Raw genomic sequence first — 16540 nt, forward strand, 5'->3', positions numbered from 1 at the left:
CACACACGCACACACTGTGTGTGAATGCATTTTCACAGGTAAACCATGTTGTTATCTTATCAAATGAAGTCCTAGCATAATGTTAATTTGAATGATGTATTTAAAGTGATATTATCTTTACTGGTTCATGTCATTGATTTGATTCAGCGTATGCTGAGGCTGGAGTGGGGCGGATCACCACTCCATTATTTATTAATTAAAGTCGGCATCCTATTTGGGTGTCTGCATTTGCAGATACTTATTTTTTTCTGTATCCCTGCTGCAACGCACCGTATAGCCTAATTAATCAATGTCACTCACTGTTTATACACAGGCGCTATTATTAATACTATTTACATGTCCATTCAATAAAAAAATAATCAAACCAAACATGATAGTTTTTTTTTTTTTTTTTTTTTTTATTACGGTACATCGAAATGAACCAAAGGCTGCGGAAAACCAGCTGAATTCATCAAACCTCCTTGTTTTTTATCCATCTTAGAAAAGGAGGGGGTGGATTTGAAAGATCCTTTCAAAGAACGTTATCAGTTTGTGCAGTTTTATTAATATTGTTACCAAACCTGGGAAGAAAATGCATTTAACTGTGAACAGTTTAGATTCCTGATTTAGAGAATGGGTCACTGAATGTGATCATTAATGCATTTTGAGTCTTTATTTATTTTTATTTATTTATTTTATTACTGTTTTTGTAAAAACAAACAATTGTATTGTCTTTTAATACAAGATATTGGAAATGACCGGGATTGCGGTTGATGGTGTGGAAGAATGAAAGATGATGACGGTCTGATGGTGCAGCGCTACTCTTAGCATGACATGGGGAGGGGGCCCAATATACCCACAGTACAGTACAGTACGCTTGACCGACCCTAGAACATCAATGAGTTTTATATAAGACATTTCTTCACAGCAAGAGTGTGGGGGGAGAATCTCTTTGTTTTACCTGGTTTGAGGGATGGTTTCGAGACTCGGTCAGAGTAATTATGTAGCCTACTGTATCCCTTATTGGTGATGGGTGTTACTGATTTATTTATTTGGCAGACGCCTTTGTCCAAGGTGACTTACAGGTGTAACATGCCAGTACACAGTTCTTTTGAGAGGAACGGTAATTCCTCACTGAGAGAACTGCCAGACACTCTCTATACTGCAAGGATAGTTGACATGTCGTCTTCAAGGGTATTAGCGCAGCAAAAGTAAATCAGCCAAAAGCACCATTTCACTTTTAATTTGTAGTTCCCAACACTTAGTAATTCGCCAAAGTAAGGTAAAAATGTCCTCCTCCTTCGCCCAGTTTTTTTTTTTTGCAGATTTTTGCAGACCCCAGGCACTTTTATCCACGCATTTGTATATTACAGGACATCCTATTTTAATGAGAACTTGTTTTGTCAACATGGAAATATACTAGGGGTCTATCATTTATATAAAATTATTTTTCTGTTTTAAAATTATTTGCGTGCGCAAGGAAGTACGGTTCCTCCTCTTGGTACTGGTTGATGAGAGTAATGATATTTGTCGTCCCCACTGGACCAAAAGGAATGTTAATTTCTGAGAATTAGCTATGCTGAATGATAGCCTATATATTTGGTCAAAGTAAAACATAAATAAATAGGGAGGCAGTGTTGTCCAGCGGTTAAAGTCCCAGGCTTGTAACCAGAAGGTCACCGGTTCAAATCCCACCTCCTCCAATGACTGACTCGCTGTGTGTGACCCTGAGCAAGTCACTTCACCTCCTTGTGCTCCATCCTGCGGATGAGATGTTAAATCAATGTCCTATTGTAAGTGACTCTGCATATATTACACAGTTCACAGCTTAGCTCTGTAAAGCGCTTTGTGATGGTGGTCCACTATGAAAGGCGCTATATAAAAATAAGGATATTATTATTATTGTTATTGTTATTATAATAAATACATTAATATTGAAATAAGACATCAATCAATACATAGACATTTCTTTCTATTTATTTATTTTTCACTATCAGATATAAACACAGCCTTTTAATACTGTATGAAAATAAATACTCAACAGTTCTTGTTCAGTTGTATACTCATGAAGATTTTTGTGAATGTCTTAATGCTTTCATATATTTTTACTTTTGAAATTAAAAACTATATTGTAACGACCCGGACAATTGCTTTGTTGCAGGACTTGTTGTCTGTTCAGTTTGTCTCGTCTGTCTTTCATGTTACATGTATTGTAAGGGGAACGGGTCACACCGTTACTTGGAATGGGACTGGGGAGTGAGTAAAAAATGTGTATTGCTGTTTTGGGAGTTGCAGAGCATGGATATTGACTGTTTGATGAGCCGGACAGCGGTGTGAAACGACGGGAGGTTATATAAGGGGGTGCATGAGCCCTGGGACTGGAGACAGTCCAGTGCTGAACTGGAATGAGAAACTGCGGGTGCGACTGAGCGAGCGTGTGAGCTGTGACTGGAGAGAATATGCAGTGAAAGTGCCAAGACTAAAACGTAGGGTTATTATTTTAGTGCCTTGAATTCTGGCCCCTGACAGGAATTCTCTGTAGTTTCAAATAAACAAATATTTTGAGAATTCAACACCGTCTCCCTGAGTACTACTTCCTAAACATGAAAACGTTACAATATTATTATTATTTATTATTATTTATTTCTTAGCAGACGCCCTTATCCAGGGCGACTTACAATTGTTACAAGATATCACATTATACATTATTTCACATTATACAGATATCACATTATTTTACATGCAATTACCCATTTATACAGTTGGGTTTTTACTGGAGCAATCTAGGTAAAGTACCTTGCTCAAGGGTACAACAGCAGTGTCCCCCACTGGGGATTGAACCCATAACCCTCCGGTCAAGAGTCCAGAGCCCTAACCACTACTCCACACTGCTGCCCAATATACTAAATGAACATATCAAGCTTATTATGATAGTTTGCAAAATCAGATGAAAGCTTTCAATACAATCGGGATAATAATCATTATTTACAAAATCTTGTTTGCCTTGTTACTTGTTAAAAACGAACTTTACTGCTATACTACTTGCAAATGTTGTAAAAACGAAGGACAAAGTTTGTGGTGTGAAAAGCTAGGGTGTCTGCATTGCAAGCTCCATTGGAAGCATGTCTTTGGGTTCGATTCCCACACAGGGTTTATATTGCAAACTTAAAAAAAAAAAGTATTTGATATGAATGACACTTTCATTGAACATACTTTTGCACACATATAGGTTGAACAATTTTGCTATTCCTGTAATGTGTGTGTGTTATTATCTATTAAGTGAAAAAAGGAGTGATATCTGAAACACAAACATTGGAAATGTGAAAAAACGCCAAGTTATCAAGTGCCAAGCCATTTAAAGTTGAGATATCAAAAACACAGTCTCAAGAAACCATTTGGGGTCAAGGTTGCCCCAATTGTTACCAATAACTTTGTGTGTGTCAGGCACAATAAAAGTGGATCGAACTTGCATCAAAAACACAAGTTAGTAGAAACAATTGGGGCAACCTTTACCCTAATGGTTTCTTGAAACTTGGCTTGTGTTTTTGACATCTCCACTTTTAAGTGGCTGGGCACTTTTGATAACTTGCTGTTTTTTTCGCATTTCCAATGTGTGTGTGTTTCAGATAATATTGCATTGGTCAGAACCAATGTTCCCTCTAAGCTGCGTGTGTGCGAGGCCGCGGATCAAAAACATCAGGCCGCGCAGCACCGCACACGCTCACTTCGTAAAATCTCACGCACAGCACTCCTCTAGCTTTAGGACCCTTAATATATCCAGTATATTTTCTTCTGGATATAAATACTGCGCCGCCGCGGAGGTGTCAATCACCTGCTTTGCGTAGATCAGTTTGGACATCGAGGAAACCTTATTGGTTAAGAGAAACAAAGAGCTACCCAGCAATAGCCAATCGAGTGTGTTTGAAGACATGCAGTGCCCACCCAATGATCTCTTGACAGTGTAAAACTTAACACTGATGAGAAGGTGGCCCTTTTTTTGTTGTTGTTCTTATTCATTTGGACTGCATGTTAAGTTACAGCAACAAACACAAAGAAAAGGTATGACACCGTTGCAAAGTTAAGCTATTTTTTTAATAAAAAACAAATAAAATGTACATTTTTTTTAGTACAGTACATAGAAACATAAATCCCTACAACACAAGTGACATCACTATCTTAAAACCTGAAGAGACGGCAATGTCTTTACAACACCATTTGAAATAAAAAATAATACAAATGCATACATGGACTTTTTGTTAACTGCATTGGTGTGTGCTTCCTGTGTTTCTCTTTGATCGTAGATAATGCTGTGTGTGAGTAAAATATGTTATTTCTTTGGTTTGGTAATTAGGAAGACGCTGAAAGGATGGGAAGTGGTTGGACGATGTTAAAACCGTAGTCCTATTTAAAATCTTGAACATTTATAGTGTTGTTGCTGATATTTTCGAGTTTATTTGTTGCAATCACGTTTGCTGGTGATCGTTGTTTAGTAGGGCAGTTTATATAAACTACGACGTCACATAACTAAGCTGCCCATTGACAGAAAAGTAATGCTCAGAGAAGTTTGTAGTCTGCTCAGTACAAAAAAAAAATTGGAGGGAACATTGGTCAGAACACAAATTTGTTTGCAACATTGCACCATATATTTCAACCACGGTCTGATCTGAGACCAAATGTTTAAATTTAGAACACAAATGGTATTGAAGTACTGTAGTTCGTTTTCTGAGGTGGAAAGAGGCTGTGCACATAATTTAAAAGCCACCTAACATACTGTGAACTAATCATAATTTGCTTTAATAAAGCGTTTTCTTTATATTCTTAAGGGAATTTCAAAATATTCAGATGTATTAAATGTAATAGTCTACCATTTTTTTTTTAAATTTGCTTGTAAAATAAGTATTTAAATAGTAATGTGCAATACATATATTTTATAATATACTCATATTAATTTTTGGATGTAAAACCATCAGTTATTTATGTAGACAATTAAATCTGCAGACATGAAATTGACGTTGGTTTATGTACAAAATATAACAGATGGCAAATTTCATAATTTGGACAAGTGATTTCTTGCTGCATAGCCTTTTATCATTCCTCTGAGTGCTAGCAATGAAATTGCAGTCCAATATTGCAAATAAAATCCAAGAATACACAAAACCAGGTATGCTATTTCTTTTAAATCAGACGTGTTACAGTATTTTGACATAAAGTCTATTGCTTTATACAAAACACAACATACAGTGCCTTGCAAAAGTATTCAGACCCCTGACCAATTCTCTCATATTACTGGATTACAAATGGTACATTGAAATTTCGTTCTGTTTGATATTTTATTTTAAAACACTGAAACTCAAAATCAATTATTGTAAGGTGACATTGGTTTTATGTTGGGAAATATTTAAGAAAAATAAAAAACTGAAATATCTTGCTTGCATAAGTATTCAACCCCTGTGCTGTGGAAGCTCACAGTTTACACCGATGAAAGAAATTGCCCTAATGAGGACACAATTACCTTACCATTGGCCTCCACCTGTGAACCATTAAAGTTGCTGTCACATTTTCTGGATAAAAACCCCACTGTTGAAGGATCATTGGTCAGGCTGTGAATCTGAAGGAAAATGAAGACCAAAGAGCATTCTACAGAAGTTAGATAAAGTAATACAAATACATAGATTAGGGAAAGGGTACAAAATAATATCCAAGTGTTTGGATATCCCAGTGAGCACAGTTGGATCAATAATCAGGAAGTGGAAGCTGCATCACACCACCCAGGCACTGCCAAGAAAAGACGTCCCTCATAACTCAGCACTCAAACAAGGAGACTTGTGAGAGAAGCCACAGAGAGGCCAACAATCACTTTGAAGGAGTTACAGAGTTCAGTGGCTGGGAGTGGAGTAATGGTGCACCAGTCAAACCATATCTGGAGCTCTGCATAACACTGGCCTGTAATGGAGGGTGGCAAGAAAGAAGCCGTTACTCAAAAAGTACCATCTGAAAGCACGTCTGGAGTTTGCCAGAAAGCATGAGAGTGACCCAGCTGCGATGTGGGAAAAGGTTTTGTGGTCAGATGAGACCAAGATAGAGCTTTTTGGCCAAAACTCAAAGCGCTATGTGTGGCGCAAACCTAACACTGCCCATGCCTCAAGACACACCATCCCTACAGTGAAGTATGGTGGTGGCAGCATCATGCTATGGGGATGCCTCTCATCAGCAGGGACTGGGCATCTTGTTAAAATTGAAGGAAGAATGGATGGAGCAAAATACAGGGAAATACTACAAGAGAACCTGCTTCAGTCCGCTAAAAAACTGAAGCTTGGGAGGAAATTCACCTTTCAGCAGGACAATGATCCCAAGCACAAGGCCAAAGCAACATTGGAGTGGCTCAAGAAAAAGGTGAATGTCCTACAGTGGCCCAGTCAAAGTCCTGATCTCAATCCCATTGAGAATCTGTGGCACTATTTGAAAATTGCGGTCCACAAGCGTCGTCCAACCAACCTGAACAACCTGGAGCAAATCTGCCAAGAAGAATGGGCCAAAATCACTCCGACACTGTGTGCAAAGCTGGTACATACTTACCCCAAAAGACTTAAAGCTTTTATTGCAGCGAAAGGTGGCTCTACCAAATATTAATGTGTAGGGGTTGAATACTTATGCAAGCAAGATATTTCAGTTTTTTTTTTTCTTAAAAATATTTCCCAACATAAAACCAATGTCACCTTACAATAATTGATTTTGAGTTTCGGTGTTTTAAAATAAAATATCAAACGGAACGAAATTTCAGTGTACCATTTGTAATTCAGTAATATAAGAGAATTGGTCAGGGGTCTGAATACTTTTGCAAGGCACTGTATATATTACTGTTACTAGCAGTAGTATTCGTAGAATGCTGAAGACTACAATTCACCTATTTGAAACGTGATGGATACAGTTCCTATTTTCAAAATAATATCCAAGCAAACTTGAATCATCACAAACAGAACACACGTAGAGTTGTTTCACTTTAATTTGCTTGCTGTCTTTGTAAAGGCCAGTGAAATTAGGATTGTGATTATTTTTTGTCAGCGGTCTGAGATTTAATGATACAATGGATTACAATCCCAGGGTCATAAGAACACTTGCGTGAGGTTGGACTTACCCAGAGTTCTTTTGGTAAGGCTTGAAATTTACACTAGCACTGCACCCGGTCCCAGCGTTCAGAACTCCCCTTTTATTTTGTTATTGTATATTTTCATTACAGATCAAGTTTTGGGAAGCCTACTTTTTCACTGACTGGGTATGACAGTGGGTGTGCTCAGTCTCGCTCCCCCTGAGCAGCTCTGAGCTACAGAGCAGATTTAATCAGTGATCAGAGTGAGGGGGGGAAAAGATTTTCCCTGAGTCGCTCCGTTACTTAATGTACCCAGTTTAAACATGGATTCCAGCCTCAACACTAACCCCTGTGTGTCTCTTTCTAGATTACGTTTACTTTGAGAATTCGTCCAGTAACCCCTACCTGATCCGACGCATAGAGGAGCTCAACAAGGTAAGCACAAGGAATCCACTGCGCCTGTCCACTGACTTGCACTGCAGCGTCTCCCCACCACCTGCTCTTTTACAGTTAGCTTTCTAATCTTGAAAATACCAAACGCAACTTAAATTCGACAACAAACGTTTAGACTAGAAGTTATTTTTTCAATGACATTGAAGACTTCTAGTTGAAATGTTTCGTTGAATTTAATGTTTTGTTTTGTATATCTATATTCAGCACTATTGAGTGTTTTAACAGTCATTGGTGATCGGTGTCTTCCAATTTTGTATATTGAATATGTTTTTAGTGGTGACGTCTCTGACCTTTTTCAAGCTTGATCACGAGAAAGCAGTTTGATTTATTGACCTTTTGTACTGTAAAACAATAATAAAACGATCAATTAAATAACTTGTTTTTGACAAACGTAGGCAGCATTCTTAATGCTTGGGGTTTTTTTTTTTTAAATGTTTAAACTCAATGATTAACACCCCTAGTTGGAAGTTGCATCGAGGCTGGCAAACTTGTAATTTATTCATATGAGAGTTTCTGCTCCCCAGACTGCCAATGGAAACGTGGAAGCGAAAGTGGTTTCCCTGTTCAGGAGACGAGACATTTCCAGTAACCTGAACGGCCTCGCGGACAGCAATGCGCGTGAGTACAGCCTCCTATTAGGTTCTGTTCTGTATTCTATTGAGTTGAAACGATTCCTTCCACATGTCAAACACATGCATCCTTAGAAGTGTTCTGTGGCTACCCCGAGTCAGATGAGAATGCATTTCTCGCTGCTTTGTCAGGCCGGCAAGCAAAACAAGTAGAGTTTGTCATACAAAGAGCCACTTAATCGGGACCCTGATAATTGAGAGTTCTGCTTAAATGGAACAGACGGTTCTTCCCAATGCTGTTTGTCGTTTAATTGGGATACAGTATTTTCAAAGGATGAATGGAGATCGCTTTTCAGAGCAATACAGGTTTGTGTAGCGCAGTGCAGTAAAAAAAAAACTCTTCTGCATGTTTTAAGATATGAATATGTGTGAGTAAGGTCCTCTAAAATGCCTCTCATTTTATTGGGACTGCCGCTTATACAGGAGATTTTTACATCTTCCGAGGCATCTAGAAAATGGTGCTGGCTGTACACTTAACTTGATTAGAGCAGACAACTAACGCTTAAGTCTTTTTAATCTTCAACAGAACGCCCCGTGGAAGATAATAATTACAAACAATGAGGCCCCAGAAGTTCTTTTGAAGGTTAGATAAAATAAAAAATAAAAACAGAGTAGCTCATAATGTATTTAATCTGTTTATGTAGAACCTGTTGTGGTTTAAACATTTTAAATTCTTCGTCCTTGACGTTCTCTGTAAGAGATCTACACTCTCAGCGAAAGTAAGTGTAGCTGCTGCTGATAGGTTCCAGTGCAGGTGTGACTTGCATTACTTCCTTATAGGGTAATGATTGTGTAGCATGATCAAACACGGTAAGAGTACAAAGCTGGGGGCTAACGATCCTTTGTGAATAGATGAATCTTTATCCTTTCTGTACAGGTAACCTAATAGAGGTATGTGTCGTCAGTCATCATAGTTCACCAAACGGTTCTGGAATGAGGAACAGGTGCGTGTGTTATCGTTGGTGTGACGGATCTCCCCAGGCTTTTTCAGCCTGTCGCAGCCCAGCTGAAAATGCCAGAGCTGCCCGACTTGCAGATGCTACTGCGCCTTTAATAATAAGGATTGATTGCGCTGCAACCCCATGACAGCTGTGTTAACATCTTGACACTACATTTAACCAGTCAGAGTGTTGAAGGGGTGGGTTTTCCGTTTTAAGCACTTGAGAGGCTGACATGTTAATGACTGCTAAAAAAAAATAAATAAAAATAACCGATTTATTTTCGAAGCAAAAATATGAATGCGGAAATTACCAAACCGAAATTGGTGATGAAAATGAAAGAGCAACCTGATAGTCAGCAAAGAGCAACTTGCAGAAAGCAAATTGAAAGAACCGCAAGAGGGCCAGTGCATATATATAATATACATATACATCTCTATCTTTGAATGATAGTGGGTATGACGTGTGGAAATGGCTTTTTTGCAGCAAGGAATTGGGTGGTATGATGTGTTTCTGGCAGAGCTTTCACAAAAAAGATTGCAAAGGATCAGGGGGTAAATGGAGCAGTGTAGCCTGTGTACCAATTAGGGTGGATTATTATTAATGAAATGTCTTATTCAAATTATTTGTCTTATTATATATTTGAGTTAAGGCAATTTTATATTTCCGTTAAGTGCTCCCGGCTATAATACTCTGCCACCCAGCTATACAGAATTCCTGGGGAGAACTCTGGATGAATACATACTGTCCCTATCGCATTTCATTTTTGTCCTAAAACAAAATGGCTAGTAGTTAACTGATCGTTTGATCTTCTTGTGCTTTGTACTAGTAGCCCCTCTGGGTCACTGCGTATACATCGTGATACATCTGCTATCATGATAAGTATTATATCGTTACACTGCTAGTACATGGCTGCTTCTGTTCTGGTAAATGACTCTTGAATGATTTGATTAGAGAATACGTAGCTTGTGGTAGTGCCAATCAACACCCTCTCAGGTATCATAAATTGCATATTATGACGTTCATTACACTCATAAAGTCTTTTGCTGCTGTCTAAATGTCTGCTTAGTTTGTCCACCGAGCAGCGATGGCACATGCATTGGCAATGTGAGAATTTTAGTGTAGGTAGTGGGAAGATGAATTTGCCCACACAGTGATGCAGTGGTACAGAAGGGGTTGGGGGTTGGGGGTTGGGGGTCTGGCTGTGTCCCTGCAGTTAAGACTACCTGTATGGAATACTGACAAACTGAACAGTCAACAAGAAATAATAGGAAACACACAATGCTGCACACAGGAATGCTGTCTGCAGCTTCTCAATGAATTTCTGTTTCTGCCAGTGAGTCTGGTGTATAGTCGTTAGTTTGTGAAATAGCTGGCTCTGCCTGGGTGTTAATTATAGCAGTGGGAGCACAGGCCAGTCCTTGGCAGCCGCGCTGTGCTGTGCTGTGCTGTGTGCTTGTGTATGTGGCAGCTCTGTGGGTGGGAGGATTGTTCTTTGAAGATGGGACTCACTTTGAACAATCTGCTGATTTTTAAAAAAATGTCTGTTTCAATCTCAGTGGTGGAGAGTGAAAAGAAGTTCATGCTCAAGGCAAGGCTTGCCAGAAGTAAGATTTCCTAGCTGTGAGCTTTTTCATTTTCATTATGGTCCTGCAGGCAACACACATATATTGCTTTGTATTGTGTAATCTTCCACTGGTAGGTAGCAAAATTGTGTCGCAATCCCACATTTAACAAAAATACTGTTGATACAGTTAAGCCTGCCCTGAACTGGAGGGAGCACCCATTCTCTTAGGGGGGTGAGGGAGGGAGCAGTTCAGTCTCCATGCCTCAAGCCTGCCCTGGACTGGAGGGAGCACCCTTTCTCTTAGGGGGGTGAGGGAGGGAGCAGTTCAGTCTCCATGCCTCAAGCCTTCCCTGGACTGGAGGGAGCACCCTTTCTCTTAGGGGGTGAGGGAGGGAGCAGTTCAGTCTCCATGCCTCAAGCCTTCCCTGGACTGGAGGGAGCACCCTTTCTCTTAGGGGGTGAGGGAGGGAGCAGTTCAGTCTCTATGCCTCAAGCCTGCCCTGGACTGGAGCACCCTTTCTCTTAGGGGGGTGATAGAGGAAGCAGTCTGATGTTCCCTAAGATTATTGGGCTATCTTATACACCTTCTCCACTGGCAAATCCGACCCGTGAGGGCTCGATACGGTACGGGTACGGCTGGTTCTCCACTGGCTATTTGTTGAGCCGAGCAAATCGAATTTTTAAAAACTTTTTTTCCCCTTCAACAGAACTAATTGAACTTTAAGTCGATATAATCAGTAAAATTTGTGGATTTATAAAGACGTTACACAGTATAGCGATACAAGATACAGCTGTACCGTTGGTCTTAATTTTTAAACACCATTTGTTTGCACATCTTTTGGCAAACAGTTAAGTAATAACTGTCTTTCGTTGAGTGGAACGCTGTCCACTGCAAGCTGGATTTGAACCCAGGTCTCAAAGTCAGTGCAAAGTAAATGTCACACTGTCCTTACTGTACCAAACACAGAACACAGTAAATCTGCTTCAACAGTGGAAAGAGTAGTGTTCACAAAAACACCACTGAATTGAGAGGAGCACACTGGAGTAGCACTATAAAAAGAACCACGGTGGGAACTGTAGTGTTATTTTTTGAATGCATTTAATTCTCTCTCCATGTACTCGCATGCATTGACTGTACCACAGGCTAATCCGCATGCAAGCCCCAGGTGTTCATGTTGGTTCAGAAAATGTAGACCTTTCAAATATTTGCATATACACTGGCGCATTGTGTTCATACACATTCAATTTCTGTCTTTAACACACAGGTGCAGGAGTTGATTATATTCATAGGTGTATGCTGGTTAAAACGTCCATAACCACACTACTGTCTGTGCTTCAGCAGTACAGACGCCAGTGCTGAACCGGCCCTCTGTGGGCTGAAACTTCGAGTTTCCCTGTGGACGCTTTTGCAATAAGCTTTTTCCTACCCTTAGGTTCTGCACCCACAGTACTGTGCGACACATCACATGCAGGTCTGTCTATAGGGAAACCTGTGTAGTTGTAGCTACAATTATCAGACCTGTTTCTCATGTTTTTATGCTTTCATGTAGGTCGACTTTTGAGACCAGTCTTGTTTTCACAATCCTTCCAGTTCTCTGTGCTTGAATATTGTCAGTGTTTTTTCTCTCTCTCCTCTTCCCTCCTGTGGCTGTTTACAGTAGCTCTTCAGAACAAAAGCTGTTTCATTCGACCTGTGGGCTGCCAGACAACAAAGGGTTAACAAGTTTAGGTCGAGTTGAAGGGGGGGATGGGCACCTCAAGTTTAACCAGCAGGGTTTCCTGATCAGTATGGCAGGGGCAGGCTTCTGTCAGCTGACCAATCAGAAAGCAGGGCTCTCGGAAGGGGTTAACTGAGTGGTTAAGGGATTGGGGTGGAGGGTGTGGTTTAAAGGTCCCGCCCACTCCAGCAGGGTTTCCTGGAGGAAGCAACAGGGGTGGAGTCCAGACTGTGTCTACTTTACAACTCCCCAAAATGATCTTAAAGGTCTTTTTTTTTTTTCTTTTGTGTCACCAAAGAATCGTTCAGGAAATGAGATGGTTTGAATCCAGTATGCTGCTGAGACTGACTGTCTGCAGAGGAGTTAGACCCTAACCTTCCTCTCCTGGTTCTTAGAAAGTCTACCTTTTAAACATATAAACCTACAACAATTCAGTTCACTGCGACTAAATGTTTAGCAGTCAGTTCACTCCAATATATATCGGGCAGTAAATTCAATCGGCAGGGATGTATTTAAGATTTAAAATAGCAGGGAATTCTAAGGCGATGGTGGGGGAATCTGTGCAGAGTGTAGCGAGGGGGAAACATTTTTTGCTGGGGGTCTGGAAAGGTGTTTGTGAAGCTGTGCAAGGCCAAGGCAGCCTCATTACTGTGTGGCTCAAGTTACTGTTTTTGTAGTTATAAACACTATTTGGACAGGTAATTCAGCATATAATATTCCATATATACTGAGTATTTAAAACACCTCTGTTGGGTGTGGGTAAAAGGTTTATTTTGCAATTCTAGAAATTCTTATCAAGTGTGTTTTTGGTCATCAATTTATAGTACTACCAGACCAATGCGGTGTGGTATGCGTTACTCTTAAATTCATAAGAGGAATTTTTATATTGGAGGTTGGTTCAGTAAAGTATTTTTGAGCAGCAACTTTAGTTATACTGGCAAGGCATAAGAGAAAGCACTCTTTTAGGTTATCTGTCAATCTGCAAAATTGTATATAAATGTTAGGTAAGGCTGACATACTAATTTGAAGATTTTCTCAAATGCCTTAATTTACATTTCCGGTTAGTTCGAGTTTGATTAGATTCTTTTTTTTTTTATTTTGGATATTTGACCAGTGAATGTTTTCCAAGTTTAAATTGAGATTTTCCCCACTGCATTGCCAAAGATGCCTCTAAGGTCAAATAAAACATCGGTAGACTATTTTTTATTTTCTGTTTTCACATGTCCTGTTAACGTTTTGCATTGCAATGCAGATCTCCTCGGCATAATACACACATTTATAAAAAAGTGTCCTTCCTGAAGTTTCTCTTCGCTATAGTCCCTGTGCTTTGTCAGGTCTGTGCATACTGTCTGTATACCCAGCAGCATCGCCAAAATAAGTGAACCTGTATCGTATGATGAAGAAAAACAGCTATCTTGTATACTTCTTACACTTTGTTCCAGTAAAATAATTTAAACGCTGATCTCATGGCAACTATCCCAGAGTCTGTAATGTTTGCTCACAATGCCACGTTTCACATGACATTTATTTTCAGTACGTATCTATCTCGCAGTAAGCATTCCTGTACTCTTGTTATAGTCGCAGTACAGTAGGTGTGTGCAGGCGTTCTGTACAGCGGACCAGTTTCAGACCCACCCTTCCTGTCTGATTCAATGTGAGGGGGAATCGGAGTACTTTTACCAGATCTTTGATGTACAGAGATTTTGCACAAAGTTGTATATAAAAATATCTGGATTTACAAAACAACCATTTGTTGTAGAAAGATTGGATCGGAAATCTTTTTTGCTGCCGTTTTAATAATCATTTCCACAATAGTTTATTTTATCATGTAACCCAACAACTAACTTTTCACGCAGCATATTATAACAGGACAGTGAGACAAATATGAGAGAAAACACCATGTTTGACTCTCGCTTGATATACTGTCCAGTCTTTTTACACAAATAAAAAGTTTGAATTTTACTTGTTGAAGTTGCGTCATTCCAGCTCGGGTGGTAGAGGGGTTTTAGGCTGCATTTCTTGTCGATCCCACGTGATGTGTGATTGGGAAACAGGAGCCAGGGCAGGCACTGAATGAATTCACGAGCTGTGAACTATTAATTGGTCATTTAGCAGATTTTTATCCAAAGCGACTTGCAGAGACTAGGGGGAGAACTATGCATCACAACTGCTGCTGCACAGTGATTTACGGAGACTGTGAGGTCCAGTGGTTAAAGAAAAGGGCTTCTAACCAGGAGGTCCCTGGTTCAAATCCCGGCTCACTCGCTGTGTGACCCTGAGCAAGTCACTTAACCTCCTTGTGCTCCGTCTTTCAGGTGAGACGTTGTTGTGACTCTGCAGTTGATGCATAGCACACACACCCTAGTTGCCTTGGATAAAAGCATCTGTTAAGTAAACAAATAATAATACAATAGCACCTCGGTTTTACATCTCATCCAAAGGACGGAGCACGAGGTTAAGTGACTTGCTCAGGGTCACCCCACTCTGAGTCAGTGGCTGAGCTGGGTTTGAACTGGGAACATCCTGGAAACGACCCCTTTCTTTAACCGCTGAACCGCCAGAGCGTGTCTCCCGGGAGGAACGGGCGTTTTGATGGCCTTTGACCTCTTCCATGTGGGGATCCCGCCAGACACCGCTTTTCAAACGTGTGTTGAGGGCTTTCCAGTAGAAATCATGAATTCACACTAAAAGGTTGAGTAACTGCGTTGCCTCACCTGGGCTGGAATGACAGGTCATCTTTTACGTTTAGTTTCACTGACACCTGATTGCCACTCACCTTGGCCTGCCTTACCTGTGGTAGCATGGTACCGTCGGCAGTGCAGGGGGGAGTGGTACCCTTAAACTGGAGTGACGGTTAATCTTTTAAGAGCGCTTTCTCATACAGTGAGGATACACAAGTGAATAACGTAAAAATAAGCAAGTAATAAATAGTGTCTTTTATTCAGATTGATTTTATTGAATTGCACGCGAAGAACCCTCGTTTTCTGTAATGAACAATTCACTTAAGACGGTAGATTTAATAAAGTGATTTTACGAATTAAACATTGCCAGCGTTGCTGTGGGGAGCCCGGAGTGCTTGGTGAAGCTGAGTATTGCTGCTTTGGTACACCTACACGCGCAGTAGAGAGCGCTGTGGAAGCCGAGGCCTCTGTGTATAAAGGTGTGTCGCTCTGCGCAGTACAGAGCTGTGGAAGCCCAGTCCTGTGTGTATAAAGGCATGTCGCTCTGTGCAGTAGAGAGTGCTGTGGAAGCCGAGGCCTCTGTATATGAAGGCATGTTGCTCTGCGCAGTACAGAGCTGTGGAAGCCCATTCCTGTGCGTATGAAGGCATGTCGCTCTGCGCAGTACAGAGCTGTGGAAGCCCAGTCCTGTGTGTATAAAGGCATGTCGCTCTGTGCAGTAGAGAGTGCTTTGGAAGCCGAGGCCTCTGTATATGAAGGCATGTCGCTCTGCGCAGTACAGAGCTGTGGAAGCCCATTCCTGTGCGTATGAAGGCATGTCGCTCTGCGCAGTACAGAGCTGTGGAAGCCCAGTCCTGTGTGTATAAAGGCATGTCGCTCTGTGCAGTAGAGAGTGCTGTGGAAGCCGAGGCCTCTGTATATGAAGGCATGTCGCTCTGCGCAGTACAGAGCTGTGGAAGCCCAGTCCTGTGTGTATAAAGGCATGTCGCTCTGTGCAGTAGAGAGTGCTGTGGAAGCCGAGGCCTCTGTATATGAAGGCATGTCGCTCTGCGCAGTACAGAGCTGTGGAAGCCCAGTCCTGTGTGTATGAAGGCATGTCGCTCTGCGCAGTACAGAGCTGTGGAAGCCCAGTCCTGTGTGTATGAAGGCATGTCGCTCTGCGCAGTACAGAGCTGTGGAAGCCCAGTCCTGTGTATATGAAGGTGTGTCACTCACAGGGTCCCTGTCTCTTCCAGGGGAGTTTGAGGAGGAGTCGAAGCAGCCGGTGGTGTCAGAGCAGCAGGGTCACCAGCTGAAGCACAGAGAACTCTTCCTGTCCCGCCAGTTTGAGTCCCTCCCTGCCACACACATACGGTAAGGGTGCAGGCAGCTGTGCATGCAGGCTGGAAACAGTGTGTGGGGGGTCGGGGGTGGGGGGTGGGCGAGGATTGGGAAGAAACGGCGCAACTCGATGTACAGCTCTGGCCAAAGGTTTTGCATCACCCTGTA

General features: G+C 41.1%; 1 protein-coding gene across 4 annotated transcripts in view; it reads left to right on the forward strand.

The window, feature by feature from the left end:
* LOC117398666 (metastasis-associated protein MTA2) overlaps positions 1–16540 on the forward strand; it is a 44492-nt gene that overhangs the window by 7162 nt on the left and 20790 nt on the right. For all 4 annotated transcript variants that reach the window (XM_059012062.1, XM_059012063.1, XM_059012064.1 and 1 more), the window contains exons 2-4: positions 7434–7501; positions 8044–8137; positions 16288–16405. In XM_059012062.1, coding sequence (XP_058868045.1) covers positions 7434–7501; positions 8044–8137; positions 16288–16405 — 280 coding nt within the window. The remainder of the gene's footprint in view (positions 1–7433; positions 7502–8043; positions 8138–16287; positions 16406–16540) is intronic.

This window comes from Acipenser ruthenus, chromosome 43 (genome assembly GCF_902713425.1).
Source record: "Acipenser ruthenus chromosome 43, fAciRut3.2 maternal haplotype, whole genome shotgun sequence".
NCBI lineage: Eukaryota > Metazoa > Chordata > Actinopteri > Acipenseriformes > Acipenseridae > Acipenser > Acipenser ruthenus.